Raw genomic sequence first — 12,993 nt, 5'->3', positions numbered from 1 at the left:
GGGGCTGCTCTCCTGTGCCAGAGAGCTTCTCCAGCTTTGTTTTTCTCTTCCCAGAGCACAAGCCCTGCTGTTGCCACTTATCATCTGCAGAGAGCTCTTCCAGGCGGGATTGTGCTGATGGAGCTGGCCTTCCAGGTGAGACAACAAGAAACAAAGTATGGGCTGTGGGAGTCTGGGACAGTCTGAAGAGGAGGCAGTGTGAAAGATGAGGAGTGCAGCAGGAACATATGATTAGTCCTTTCTGGTCTTGCATCTTCCACAGTCCTGCAGGACTTTGAATCAGTTAGGGACAGTTCTGAAGGGCTGAGAAGCAGTAAGAGTTGCCTGGAGTGGAACTGACACAAGCAAGAACTTAGCACCAGGTAGTGCTCTCTGTTTTCAGACACATGTTGGCTGGTCTTCCCTGAGGCCTGCTTAGTTCAGACAGGAGAGGAGATGAAACAGGGAGCAAGAGTGTCAGGGACCCAGCCCAGAGGGTGAATTGACGAGTATGAAGTGCAGCCAGCCTTGTGGGAGCTGCTCTCCTTCCTCGGAGAGGCCCAAGGCCTGTGCTGTGCTCAGTGTGCTCTCTCCTCCAGGGCTATTACTTCTGTGTGAAGCAGTACGCGCTGGAGTGCTCGCGGATCCCCATGGGCCAGTCTGTCAACTCCCAGGTAATGGCTTTGCAAACGCAGCTGGTGCTCGTTGGAGTCAGGGGCTGCTGTGGGACAGAGCAGGCATTTCGGGTGCAGCAAGTTCTGGAATGCTCGGCTCCCTCCTGGAAAAGCAGAACCATGCAGAGCTTTCTGCAGCCACATGCCCTGTGTAGCAGGCTGCTTGAGCAGACCTGGAGTGCAGTGCAAGGGGATGGGAGATTTGACAAGAGGATGACTCTTGTCCTAGCTTTGGGGAGCAGTTTAGAACATGCTGGGAAGGAACAGGAGCAATTTTGGCCAAAAATGGCTGCTCCAGAGAAAGCCAGTGCATGGAAAGCCAGAAGCTTTCTGCTTCCATTGAGCAAGAGGGAAGCAGAATGGGAACAGGGATCTGTGAACATGGCTGGCTGCCCTTTGCTGGAGCAGATCACTTTCTACACCATGAGCCCTGGTTCTTGAAACCTCTGTGCCTTGTTCTACAGCATCACGTGGCTGCCTGCACCCTTCTCTTTTGGTGCATTAGGGTGTCTCCTGCCTGACCCCAGGGCACTGGGTTGCTGCCTAGAGGCTGGCTACCTCCAGCCCGTATGAGGCAGCAGAAACATACGACCATAGTTCCCTTTCCTGGGTGGCTCTGTAGCTATGTTTTGTCTTACATATGTCAAGAATAGCTGTGTAAGCTTAGAGCCTACGAGGACCTTGCTGTAGTCCCTGAGAGTTGGCTGAGGCTTTCCTGGGAAGCCTGCATTGCATAGGGCAGGGTTACCAGTCTGCAGCTGGCATTGCATGGATCGTCCAGGCTCTCTGGCTCACATGGGAAAAGGCTTTGCCGGGTTCTGCAGTGGGAGGGCACGGTGCTGGGAGCAGCGGGTGAGAGGTACGGGGCTTGCTGCAGGGGGCTGGCCAGCCTTGCCACGTGCTGGAACCAGCCCAGAGGTCCCTCAGGTGGGGCAGGGCTCCTCTGCCCCGTCTCTCCCCATGTCCCACCCTGGGCCTGTGTAGGACGGGCTGGAGCAGGAACAGGGCAGTGCTTTGTCCTTCTTCCCACTGGCTGTGCATCTCTCTCCATCAGGGCACTCTTGCAGCCAGAGCTCGCAGCAAGAGCTGCATGGGACCCAGCTCCGTCTCTGAGTCCGCGGTACGTCCTCTCCTCCCGCTGCCATGCTGGGCACAGCAGGGCCTGCCCAGCGCAGGGCTGAACCCACGGGCTGTGCTTTCACCCTTTGTGCCCCAGCAGCCAGCCTCTCACCTCCTGCTGCCGGAGCAGTGTGTGCCACAGAGGGCAGCACAGCTTGGGAGGAGGATGGGGTGGGCCTTGGGTGCTCGCATGGGGCAGCGCCTTGTGTTCCCTGCTCCTTACCCTGCCCTTTCAGGGACGGAGCTATAGGCTCCTTGCCGGGCTGGTCCCGGCTGTGCTGGCTGCCCTCTGGCTCACGGGGCAGAGAGCAGATGTGTTCTTGTGCCACTGCCTCCTGCCTGCTGGTTTCCCTGCTTGCCCCATCCTTAAGCCAAGAGGTTATTAGGGTGTGGGATAACTGCCAAAGAGGGCAAAGAGCTGAAAGACATGAAAATGGCACTGTGGGCTCCTGGCATGAGGGCAAGGCTGAGGCTTCACCAACACCATTCCCCGCCACAGCAGCTGTGCTGGGGGCATGGCTGAGGGCGTGTGTGTGTGAAGGTTGGTGCTGCCTTGGTGAAGGTCCAGCATGCTGGGCAGAGGGGACAGCAGTGCTGGAGAGGCTGTGACACACCAGCCACGGCTGGGTCGCTGTTCTTTATGGGTCATTAGCAGCTCTGATGCCCATCTCTGGGTCAGCCACTCTGCCCAGGCTGCAGTGCTGCCTCCTGCTCCCAGGGCTGCTCGGTGAGTCAGTCCTTGCCTGGGGATCCAGAACTTGCTGGGGCTCCAGCCCCGGTGCATCCTGTACCTGCTCAGGGACGAGGCAGTGCAGAGCAGCACTTGGCTGAAGGGAGGCTGTGTCCTCCTTCACGTCCACACGGCTTTTGGTTTAAGGGGGAGAGGTACCAATGCCAAAAAGGAGGCAGTGCTGATCAGTCCGTGCTGCTACTGGAGACCAGTGATGGGGTCAAGTTTGGAAATTGCTACCAAGTTGGCTCCCTTGATCCCAGGGGCCAGGTCTGCACGTCTGCTATTTGCACTGTGCACACAGCTTCTGGGCTGCATCCTGCTGTGGTGTCAGGGCAGGGGTGACTGCACTGGTGCTGCCATGCACAAGGGTGTGAGGTGCCTGGTAACATGCCTGCCTTGATTCCTTATCCCTCCACAGCTCTCCATGCTCTTCACGGAGGAGTGTGACAAGGTGCGGGACCTCATGCACGTGCACTCATTCAGCTACGACTTCCACTTGCGTATAGTCCACCAGTACCTGCTGGGCTCCCACATGACTCTCCGCCAGGGCTACCATCTCACCAGCTTCCTGGAGGATTTCATCGCCCATCACCCTGACATCCCCAAATTTGGCCGCAACCATGTTTTCCAGGGTAAGTAGCTCAACGGGTAATCAGTCAGGGGTTGATCACCAGCCCATGACTTGGCAAAAGGTTCCCAAGTATTTTACAAATACAGCTGACCCTGCAAACATCCAGGAGGAGGGTGACATGAGGTGCTCCTCTAGGGGAAGTCCTTGCTGCCCCGCTATGGAAGGGAGGCTGGTTGCTCTAGAGCTGTGTCCCCCAGAGCAGTTTGTAGGACAGTGTTCTGCCCAGGTAACAGGCACCGAGTGACTCCCTTGGTGATAATATGTCCTCCTCCACCAGGCATGCTGGCCCTGCCCACCAACATGATCACTGCCCACCAGCTCTACAACTACATTGCTGACCACGCCAACACCTACCACATGAAACCCCTGCGCATGGCCCGGCCAGCTACGGGCAGTGACAGCAAGAAGGGGACGCCAGGCACCGAGCAGAACGAGTACGCGCTGGTCTCTATCTGGAACAGGTGAGTGCATCGGCTGCAAGCTCCTGGAGCTGCCTCAAGTTGCCCGGCACCACCCCAGTCTTGAGGAGTTTGCCCTCAGAGGTGCCAGCAAAGCTGACTCTATCCTACATAGCGCCAGGCAGTGGTTCTACCCAGCCTTTTTGAGATGATGCCCAGCAGGGGTGGTGGCCATGTGTGTTTGTGTATGCACGTGCGATTGACCCGCTTCCTGCAGTGCTTTTGAGGGGTCCTACTGTGTCAGATCTCGCATGCCCAGCAACTCTGTGCTGACCAAGAGCTCTGTGGGAACCAGGTGAGATCCCCTTCACACTGATGTGCTTTTGCTCCCAGCTCGGGCTCCTACAAGGACTCTGAAGGTCTGCGTCATCATGATGACTTTGACGTGTCCCTGCTGGTGTGTCACAGCGCAGCACCGTTCGAGGAGCAGAGCGAGGCGGAGAGGCGCATGCTCCGGTGAGAAGCGAGGGCTCGGAGGCATGTCCCTGAAGCTTCCTGGCTAGGGAAGAGGGCTCTGGGAGGGACTGGCCTTGTCTGGGGCATCACAGGCAGGTGTGGTGCTACCTCGGGAGATTCCTCACAGGGCAGTGGGGTATCTGCCCTGCCCTGGGCAGAGGAACACCCTTGCTGGTGGGGGCAGAGCTGCCCTTCCCCAGCTCACAATGTCTCCTTGCTCTCAGCTTGCGGTTCTACGTCATCATGACCAGCCAGCGGGAGCTCTTCCCCCGGCTGACGGCCGATATGCGGCGCTTCAAGAAGCTGCCCCGCCTGCAGCGAGAGGTGCTGGAGCCGGTGGTGGGACGGGCGGCCTGGGAGGCCGCGGAGCCGGAGCCGAGCCTGGCACGGCAGCAGCCGGCCGAGCAGGAGCTGTGGCAGGACGTGGAGGACAGCAGCGAGTTCTACGCGGGGGGCAAGCAAGTGAAACTGGGACCCGGGCTCTTCTACACCTCGCCGCTCTTCCCCTTGCTGGCCTCAGAGGTGGCCTCGGCCCAGAAGCAGCTCAGCAGCATGGTGCAGCTGGCCAAGTGCCACTGCCGCAGGGACAACCTCTGGAAGCGCCTCTTCCTCCTGGAGCCGCTGGCCTCTGACAAGCTGAAGCTGGGCAAGCTGTCCCTGGTGGAGCTGGAGGAGCTGCTCGACGCCGTGCATGGGAAATCCATCGCTGACGTGGATCCCCAGCTGGTGAGCAGCAGGGCTGTGATCCTGGTGCCCAGCAGTGGCCGTCCTGTGCTGGGGGATGGAGTGGGGCTGCAGGTGGAGGGCCTGCAGGGCACGGTTCTTCTTGCTTGATGGGGGAGCAGAGGCAGGAACATGGCTCCTAGCTGGCAGGGGGACGCCACACAGATCGGTCTGTGGAGAATTACCGGCCCTGGGCCAGCACGCCTCAGTGGGCTCTGGGCGATGCTTCTGGTTTGGTTCTTGAAGGCTGCTGTAGCGTTGTACGGCTGAGATCTGCCCCTCTCCACCCACAGGGCTGCTTCCTCACCATGACGGTCTCGTGGTACCAGAGCCTCATCAAAGTGCTGTTGAGCCGCTTTCCCCAGAGCTGCCGGCACTTCCACAACGCTGAAACCGGCACCCAGTACCTGGTAAGATCCAGCCCGTGGCCCATCTGTGGCTTGTCTCCCCTTTTCCAGGGCCCTCTCCTGCTGTGGCTTCCCACAGCAAGGGGCCTGGTGAGTGCTGTCAGCACAGTTGGGGTGCTGCCATGTTGCTCTCTGCTGCTCCTGATCGGGCCCCTCACCCTGCGCATCAGCACGTCCCTGGGTGGGTGTAGTGCGTAGCCCTGCCCTGGGGTTTGTGCTGTCTCCTTCCCAATGTGTGCTGTGGCTTTCTTGACAGGTTGTGCTCAACCAGAAGTTCACAGATTGCTTCGTTCTCGTGTTCCTCGACTCTCATTCAGGAAAGACGGTAAGAACTCACAAACACAAGAGCAGTTTTATTGGCTCAGGCCAGCAGTCTGCTTGGATTCATCCAGCAGTGGCTGAGACCAAGTGCCCGTGGGAAGAATAAGAGCAAGTCAAGAAGCTTTTGACACCTTTCCCAAATACTGTCCCAACATCTGACCATCTGGCACAGGGTTGTCCTGAGCTAGAGGCCTTGTATTTAATAGCCCTCAGTGGCTTTATTTCTTTTGGTTAATTTCTAATATCCGTGACTTCCCCTGACTTGCAGTTCCATGATGCAATTACAGCCTGGGTAAAGAGCTTCCCTGCCTTGTTTTTTTTGGACGTACTTAGGCTTTTTCTGTATTTGATGCCCCTGTGTTCTTATATTGGGAAACAGTGAGCAGTTGATCCCCTCTTCTTTCACAGGGTTGCTTTTAGATCCTGTCCAGGCTGAGTCCTTCCTATTCAGTCCATAGCTAGAGCACGCGTAACTGCAATATTGGAGGCTGCTCCTACCTGAGCAAAAAGGAAGGGGACCTGAACTGTGAGCAAGGGTCACAGCAAAGCTGCATGGGCCTTGGCCTTCAATGGACTTGAAAGCAAAAAATATTCTGTTATCAGCTGTGCTGCAGGCAGGGCATCGGGTGGGTCACAGGGAATGCAGCTCTGTGTGAGAGCAGGGGATCTAAAGGGTGCTTCAGTCCAGTGAGGCTTTAGCAGGGACTGCAGCCTATCTGATCCTTCTGGAAACAAACAGCACACCATCATCTTACGTGGCTAGGGGAGACTGAAGAGGTGGTGCCTGCTGGAAGGCTGCTCAGTGCTTCTTGCCACCTGATGCCACCTCCTTCCCATTTTGAGCTGGAGCTCTTGTTGCAGCCACTTTCATCTGCCACTTCTGAAGCCAGCGGCAGCTCAGAGCTGAAACAGCTCTTTAGATGTACCTGCTGCTTCCCAGCCCTATGTTGACCTCCACGTTTAAAGGCAGAATTTTCTGCTAGCCCTGTGCTGCACAAGCTTCAGGCCTCCCTTCCCTGACAGCTTCCTTGTCTTTCACAGCCTGAAAGGCTCGGGTCAGCCCCTGTAAACACAGGTGTTTGGGACTGCACGCAGTGTGCCTGAGAAATCTCAGCAGAGCCTTCTGCAATCGCAAGACAGGCTTTGCTGTCTGTCCCTGCTGGCTGCTTCTGGTACAACCTGGGGTGGTTTTGCCTTTTCGTGGTTGTCTTGCTGCTCGTAGTGCCACCGCGTGGTCACTGACAAGCCAGCCCCTGTCGCACCTCCACCACCTCTCCCAGTGAGCTCCATCTTAGGAACATGAAGGATTTGATTTCTGTTATAACCGTGTATTTTCCACTAAACCTTCATCTTTTTTCCTGTGGCCTCTCAAAAAATCTCTAGGGCTTTTTTTTGTATTATCCCAATCCACTTTTGAATTAGCGCCTCAAATTTTATCAACGTGCTCCTCATCTTTGTGCCACTCTCTAATGTACTCGTCGACGTGAGTCCATGAACCCATTCTGGAGGAGCTCCATCTGTAACCCGTCTCCAGCCAACCACTTCCCCTTCCAGCACTACCCTTTTCACCTTAATTTTTTTGCATTAATTCCTATCTTCAGCTTACCTAAATTTCCCATGTGGCCCTACATCAAATCCTTCCCGAAGCTCAGATAAGATGTGCCATGATTCCTTTGTCTAGAAATATGACCTTATCAAAGAAAGCTCTCCTGTTAGCACATCGCTTTGGTACCACAGAGCTGCCTTTCCCTTGTTCTTTCCAAGCCTGCTTTAAAGCCTTGCACACTCCTGGAGTTAGGCTCACAAATCACTTTCTCTTCCCTCCTAAGTGGCAGCAGTGCAGTGGCTGTTTTGCAGTCAGGTAGCTGTTCTCAGGGCTTCACAAGTTTGTTGGGAGGCCCTGGCTGCTAGGTGTGCTCTGCTTCAGCTCTGGAGAACATCCAGTCCGTGTCTTGCCCCCACGGTGCTGCTCTGAGTGCACTGAGTCACTCAGGTGTTTCTTCAGCTTTGGTTCCTGCAACCTTCTCTTCTGCACCCTGTTCTCTGCCCCCCTCTGCCCCTGCCCCACCCTGTCAGTACAGTTATTAATGAGAACAGAGCAGCTAGCATTTATTTTTAGGATTGCAGTTATTACACCTAATCTCCTCCCCTTCCCCATTCGCTTCACTCCTACTCTTTGCCTTTGTAGAAGAAATTTCCCTCTAATTTCCCTGGAACCCCTTATTACTGTGGAGGCAGTAGGATCCCCTCCTCTCCCGAGGCAGCTGCTGGGGTTTGTGTAACTGCAGATGCACGGGGGCTGGGACGGGGGGTGGGCACGTCCTTGCACCTAATTTCCCCCGTGAAAATTGGGAGGAGGCTCAAACATGCTGTCACAGGAGGAGGCACAGCTTAGTGCCGCTGGCACTTTGGGACTTCTCCAACTCTCTGCCTGACTCTGCCAAGTGAGTGCCCACGCACCTGCGCTAGGGGCTACGCGGTGCTCCTCCTGATCCTATCCCCTGACCTGCTCCTTCCTCTCGGCAGTCTCTCACCGTGGTTTTCCGGGAGCCGTTCCCAGTGCAGCCCCAGAACAGCGAGAGCCCCCTGCCACAGCTCGTGTCCACGTACCACCACCTGGAGTCGGTCATCAACACCGCCTGCTTCAACCTCTGGACAGGCCTGCTCTAGCGCTGGCACCCGCGTCCTGGAGGGACACACGTACCGCATCTCTGCACGCCTGTGCCGTGGGTGACGAGGGGGAAGGACAGACCGCCAGGCGGGACCTGTGCTCAGCACTGCTGGCAGCACGCATGGGTACCCAACAGGAGCTTGCGGATGGGTGCGGGCAGCCTGGTTGCTCCTCGGGGCTCCAGCCCCGGCTGCACCTTGGTCTCTGGCTGCCTGCTGGGGCCCGGGGTGCAGGTTTGAGTGACCTTGAACCAAAGCGCAAGGACAGGAGCTCGGCTGCTGCAGCCTGGCTGGAGCAGAGCAGCTCTCAGGGATGTGCCTTGGGCACCTGCAGTGAGTTCTGCCTGTCAGGAGGGGCTGGAGGTGCACAGCGGGCAGCACTGCTCAGCACTGCACGTGGAAAGACTGCACCGCTGGGCAGGGAGGCCTGCTCCGGGCCCTTTGCTTTCGTCAAGAGAGCATCAAATGGGACAGGAAGGGTGAACTGGACCAGGGGAAGGTTTTATGGAGGTGTACATTAAAGCCATGGACATATCTGTGAAATAAACTCAATCAGATCCCTACTTGTGGCAAGCTTTCCCTGGGAACAGAGGAGGCTGGGTTTTCTCTGTAGACTCCTACCTGAGCAGGAGCAGCAAGCTCGAGGCGGAATGGGAAAACTCACTCATTTCCCTGGAAGTCACTGCTCCCTCAGCACAGGGGCCTGGAAACTTCTGCCTAGATCCCCCCCTAGAAGTGAAGGTGCTGAGTATGGCCTGGGAAAGGGGAACAGGACACAGATGCTCTTCATGCTAGGTATCAACACCTTCCCTCCCTACCTCCTTTCCCCAGAAGACAGACACACTCCTGGGTTAGGCCATCGGTTTGATTTTTTATTCCAGTGATTTCCTTTACTCCGTTGCCTTGCTGGTCCCACCAGGCTGCAAACCGCGGCTCTCCCAGTACGAGCGCAGCCAGCCCAGCCCTTCCACCGTGTCTCCTGCAGTGACAGACAGCGTCCTGCTGGCAGCCCAAAGCGAGCTGGAACAGCTTCTGCTCTGCTGTCCCCAGGTAGGGACTGTGCTGTCCCCCAGTGCTGGTCCATGCTAGGATCTGCTGCAGGCCTCAGGCCACACGCTGCCCCCAGCCCTACTCACCTTTTGGAGTGTACTCACACCCCACGTAGCCATTGTACCCGAGGGACTCCAGGAGCTCAAAGATGTAGGGGAAATTCAGCTCCCCGGGGCTGTCGGGCTCATGCCGCCCTGGCACCTGTGCTATCTGGATATGACCTACAGAGGAAATGGGAGGCTGTGCCCAAGGCAACCCTGCCTGCAGCCTTCTGCAGGTACAAGGTAAGCTGAGAGAAGCCCTGCATCCCCAGCTGGTGTGCAGGAGGGTCCCCTCCCCGTCCCTCCTGCCCCCTGGTCGCAGAGGAGCCAGTCCAGGAGCAGGGCTCTACCAATGAGCGGGAGGTACGTCTCCAGGTTGCGGGACAAGTTCCCATCCATGATCTGGCAGTGAAAGATGTCCTGTGTAGGAACAGAAAAGGTGGTGCAGCTGTTTGGGGATGGCTGTGTCAGGTCCCTGACCTCCCCATGTCCCCAGGAGGGGATAACATGCCCCCAGCCACTGGGACTCCCCTGGGGTGCCAGGCACCGTGCTCCTGTGTGCTGTGTTCTGGGGCTGCAGGAGCAGGGCTGCCCAGCCCTGAAGTGTAACCCTTGCCTGTGGCCCTCACGCTGCTGTGCTGGGTGGCTCCTGCCTCCTGTTCTCAGCTATGCCCAGGCACTGGGGTTGTTTTGCAGAAGGGATGCAAGGTTCCCTGGTGGGAGGTGGCCCCTGGAGCTGTCAGTGCAGACTCACCAGCTGCAGCTTCAGGTTGGGCCGTCCCACCTTCTCCAGGATGGCAACAGCTACGGGGGCAAGAAGCGAGAGCCCGTCACTGCCGGGCTGGAAGCGTCAGGCTTTTCTGCTGTACAAACCAGGTAACAGCAGGGGGTCTGCCTCGGAGGAGACAGTGGGAGAGGTGCCCGCCTTACCTTGCTGCGGGGTGTTGAGGAAGTAGCGAGGGTCGGTGATGCGGCTGTTAATAGGCTCCACCAGCCCCACCATGTCCTCCTGGAACAGCAGTGTCACCCTGCAGCACAGCCCCTCACCTCCACAGCGGGGAATTCTCCTTCCCCCTGCCAGGCTGGGGCATCCCTGTCCTCGGTACCCTAACAGCTGCCCCCATGGAGGGCTCCTTCCCTCAGTACCTGTGCCAGGAGGTCAGCGGCGTATCTGAGGTTCTCGATGAAGGTGGCCTCCATCTCCCCTGCCACTGCTGCACGGTCGGCACCCTGAGGCACCCGCCCGGCCATCAGGTGGATCCTGCAGACACAGATCCAGTCCCCAGGTGGCTGCTGGCTCTAACACAACCTCCCCTTGTGCAGGGGAGCAGGGTCTGACTGCTGGGGCCGTGAAGGGAGCGGGCAGGGGGGGATTTGTGTCACTGCTCACTACGGCCAGCTCCTAGGGATGGCAGCCAGCTGCAGGGCCACAACAGCCTGCATGCAGAGAGCAACTGTAGGGTGACAGCAAGGTGCTTAAACTGTCTGAAGGGGGTATGGTGCCCACACCCTGGCTTTCCCTCTCCTGTTAACGGAAAGCGCAAACTGCTCGGGGCAGCTGCATGGGTTGGGTCAGAGGGACTTTGCTAAAGCAACTCTGGTGTCAGAGGGGAAATTAGGGCTGGTACTGGAGGCAAGGGGGGGAAAGGAGGGTTATGATAGGGACTGCTGTGAGAATGAGAGCCCCCGGGGGTTATCACAGGGCTGGAGCAGAGCCCCGGGCACCCTGTGGGGGTGGATTTGGGTCCTGCCCCGGGGGCGCTCTGCACAGGGCGCTGCGGGCACAGCCGGGCCGGGAGACTTCGGACTCTGCCCGGGGCAGCCGCCACCGGGGCTGGCTCCTCTCGGGACCCCGAGCCCGGCTGCGGGAGCCCCGCGGGCACCTACCTGCTGCAGCCCACCTCCCTGCCGTACTGCACGGCGGCGGCCAGCCCCTGGCGGAAGGCGTCCTGCCGGCCGGGCACGGCGCCCAGCCCCAGCTCGCCCCGCTCCCGGTCCCCTAGGAGAGAGACGGGAGGAGAGGGGGGGTCACCGCCAGCTCCCCGGAGCCCCCCCCGGTGCCCCCCGTGCCCGTCCCCGCGGCGGTACCGGGGGGGGCGTTGAGCAGCACGAGGCGCAGCCCCGCCCGCTGAGCGGCGCGGCGCAGGGCGGGGGCCGGGCACCCCTCGGGCCAGCCCAGCTCCGCCGCCGCGAAGCCGCAGCGGGACGCGGCCTCCAGGCGGGCCGGGAGCCCCGGCAGCTCCGTGAACAGCCACGAGACGTTGGCCGAGAAGCGCAGCGACATGGCGGCGGGGCGGGGCTATGCAAATGTAGGGGTGGGGCTATGCAGAGCAGGGGGCGGGGTTATGCAGAGCAGGGGGCAGCGCCGCCGCCATCTCGTGGCTCCGGAGCCCGCCCGAGGCTGGGGCTGGGGCTGGGGGGGGGGGCGGGTGCTGAGGGCCAGCCCCGTGCTTGTCCTTGTCCGTGTCCTCATCCCCATCCTTGTCCTCATCCTTGGCCCCCAGCCCAGCACCCATGGGAGATGTGGCGCTGCTCCCAGCCCCATCACAGCAGCACAAGGATATGGCTACAGCCAGCTATCGCCTCCCTCAGTGACAAACCCGCCAGGGGACCCGAGCTGTCCCCTGAGGTGTCCCCAGGGCCCTGCCTTGCTGTCCCCATCTGCCTCCACCCGCGGCTGGAGGGCTTGGGAGGAGGTCGGGGCACATCAGGCAGAGGGGAAGGTGGCAGCAAAGCTATCCGTTAAAGAGTCTCAACTCAATTAAGGCTATTGATTAATCAATTAGGAGAAGCTTGACTCGACTTCTCAGCCATAATCAGAACTGTCCCCGCTGATGGACAGCAGCAGGCACGGGGCTGCTGTGTGTCCCGGGGGCACGTCCCCTGAACGAGCCTGGTGCTTGCCCCAGTCCTTGCTCCTGGCCCTTGTGCCTGGCCCTTGCTCCGTGGAGCCACAAGGCTCCTGCTGAGGCCGTGCCCGCTCCAGCTGCAGGAAACCCGGCCACAGCCACGGCTCCAGGTCAGGCACGGGGCATGGTCTGGCCCCAGGAGGCCATGGGTGCGAGCACGAGGCGTAGATTTGGGCAGCCTGCACATCAAACCTGCCCTGCCGGCACCGAGCGCATCTGCTGGGCTCTACAAATTAATGGCATCTTTATATCTCCAGTAATATATTTCATTGATTTTCTCTTGTTATAACTGCAGTTCCTGCATTGCAGTCGGGTGTTTTGTCACTTTACCCTGACAGGGTGCTGAGGATTTACCGCTGCTCGGCTGGCCGGGGCAGCACTGTGCCGCCGGCACCCCCAGCCCTGCCCGCCCCGGCAGCCATGGACGCATCCCTGCCATGAGCTTTATGGTCCCGGGGAGAGCGCAGCTCCGGCTCGTTTTATTAGCGAGCTGACATTTTGGCGCAGACCTGCCTGTGGCCTCTGTGACGGCAGGGATGGGGAGGCGGCAGGGCCCTGCTCCCCGGCACGGTGCCTCGGGGTGCCCCATGGCACCAGCAGCAGCCAACTCGGAGCCCACGGGGACAGCGTCCTCACAGCACCCCTAAATCCCCCAGCTTGCTGTGCTGTGGGCAAGATTTCATCTCTCTCTCTCTCTTCACAAGCCGTGTTTTAATTTAAAATGATGTTTCTGGATTTTTAACTACCTGTCCCCAGGCTTGGATGCCACCCTCAGGGACCAGGAGGGCTGCGCCACTGCAGGCTGGGGTGGCTGGGTGGCAC

The 12,993-nt window shown here is 59.1% G+C and overlaps 2 protein-coding genes across 8 annotated transcripts in view; one reads left to right on the top strand and one right to left on the bottom strand.

Annotated features, from left to right (window-relative positions):
* The window catches only part of SZT2 (SZT2 subunit of KICSTOR complex), a 55,818-nt gene extending 47,010 nt beyond the window's left edge, over positions 1-8,808 (top strand). For 4 of the 7 annotated variants that reach the window (XM_084291035.1, XM_084291034.1, XM_084291033.1 and 1 more), the window contains exons 64-73: positions 55-135; positions 579-653; positions 1,708-1,773; positions 2,924-3,137; positions 3,414-3,597; positions 3,928-4,050; positions 4,275-4,776; positions 5,067-5,183; positions 5,437-5,505; positions 8,028-8,808. In XM_084291035.1, coding sequence (XP_084147161.1) covers positions 55-135; positions 579-653; positions 1,708-1,773; positions 2,924-3,137; positions 3,414-3,597; positions 3,928-4,050; positions 4,275-4,776; positions 5,067-5,183; positions 5,437-5,505; positions 8,028-8,171 — 1,575 coding nt within the window. In that variant the 3' untranslated portion in view covers positions 8,172-8,808. The remainder of the gene's footprint in view (positions 1-54; positions 136-578; positions 654-1,707; positions 1,774-2,923; positions 3,138-3,413; positions 3,598-3,927; positions 4,051-4,274; positions 4,777-5,066; positions 5,184-5,436; positions 5,506-8,027) is intronic. The other 3 variants (XM_084291038.1, XM_084291037.1, XM_084291036.1) reach the window with 1 other exon arrangement.
* Positions 8,809-9,031: 223 nt separating this feature from the next.
* Positions 9,032-11,546, bottom strand: HYI (hydroxypyruvate isomerase (putative); the record flags this gene model as incomplete). Its single annotated transcript, XM_084291553.1, has 8 exons — positions 9,032-9,150; positions 9,308-9,442; positions 9,613-9,682; positions 10,017-10,066; positions 10,193-10,271; positions 10,409-10,523; positions 11,150-11,261; positions 11,351-11,546. The coding sequence occupies 8 exons, from the start codon at positions 11,544-11,546 to the stop codon at positions 9,062-9,064; spliced, it is 846 nt and encodes a 281-aa protein (XP_084147679.1). The 3' UTR covers positions 9,032-9,061.
* Positions 11,547-12,993: the final 1,447 nt, after the last annotated feature.

The sequence above is a fragment of the Netta rufina genome (assembly GCF_964035555.1).
Source record: "Netta rufina genome assembly, chromosome: 8".
Classification (NCBI taxonomy): Eukaryota; Metazoa; Chordata; class Aves; order Anseriformes; family Anatidae; genus Netta; species Netta rufina.
This window is presented reverse-complemented; position numbering and strand designations above follow the sequence as displayed.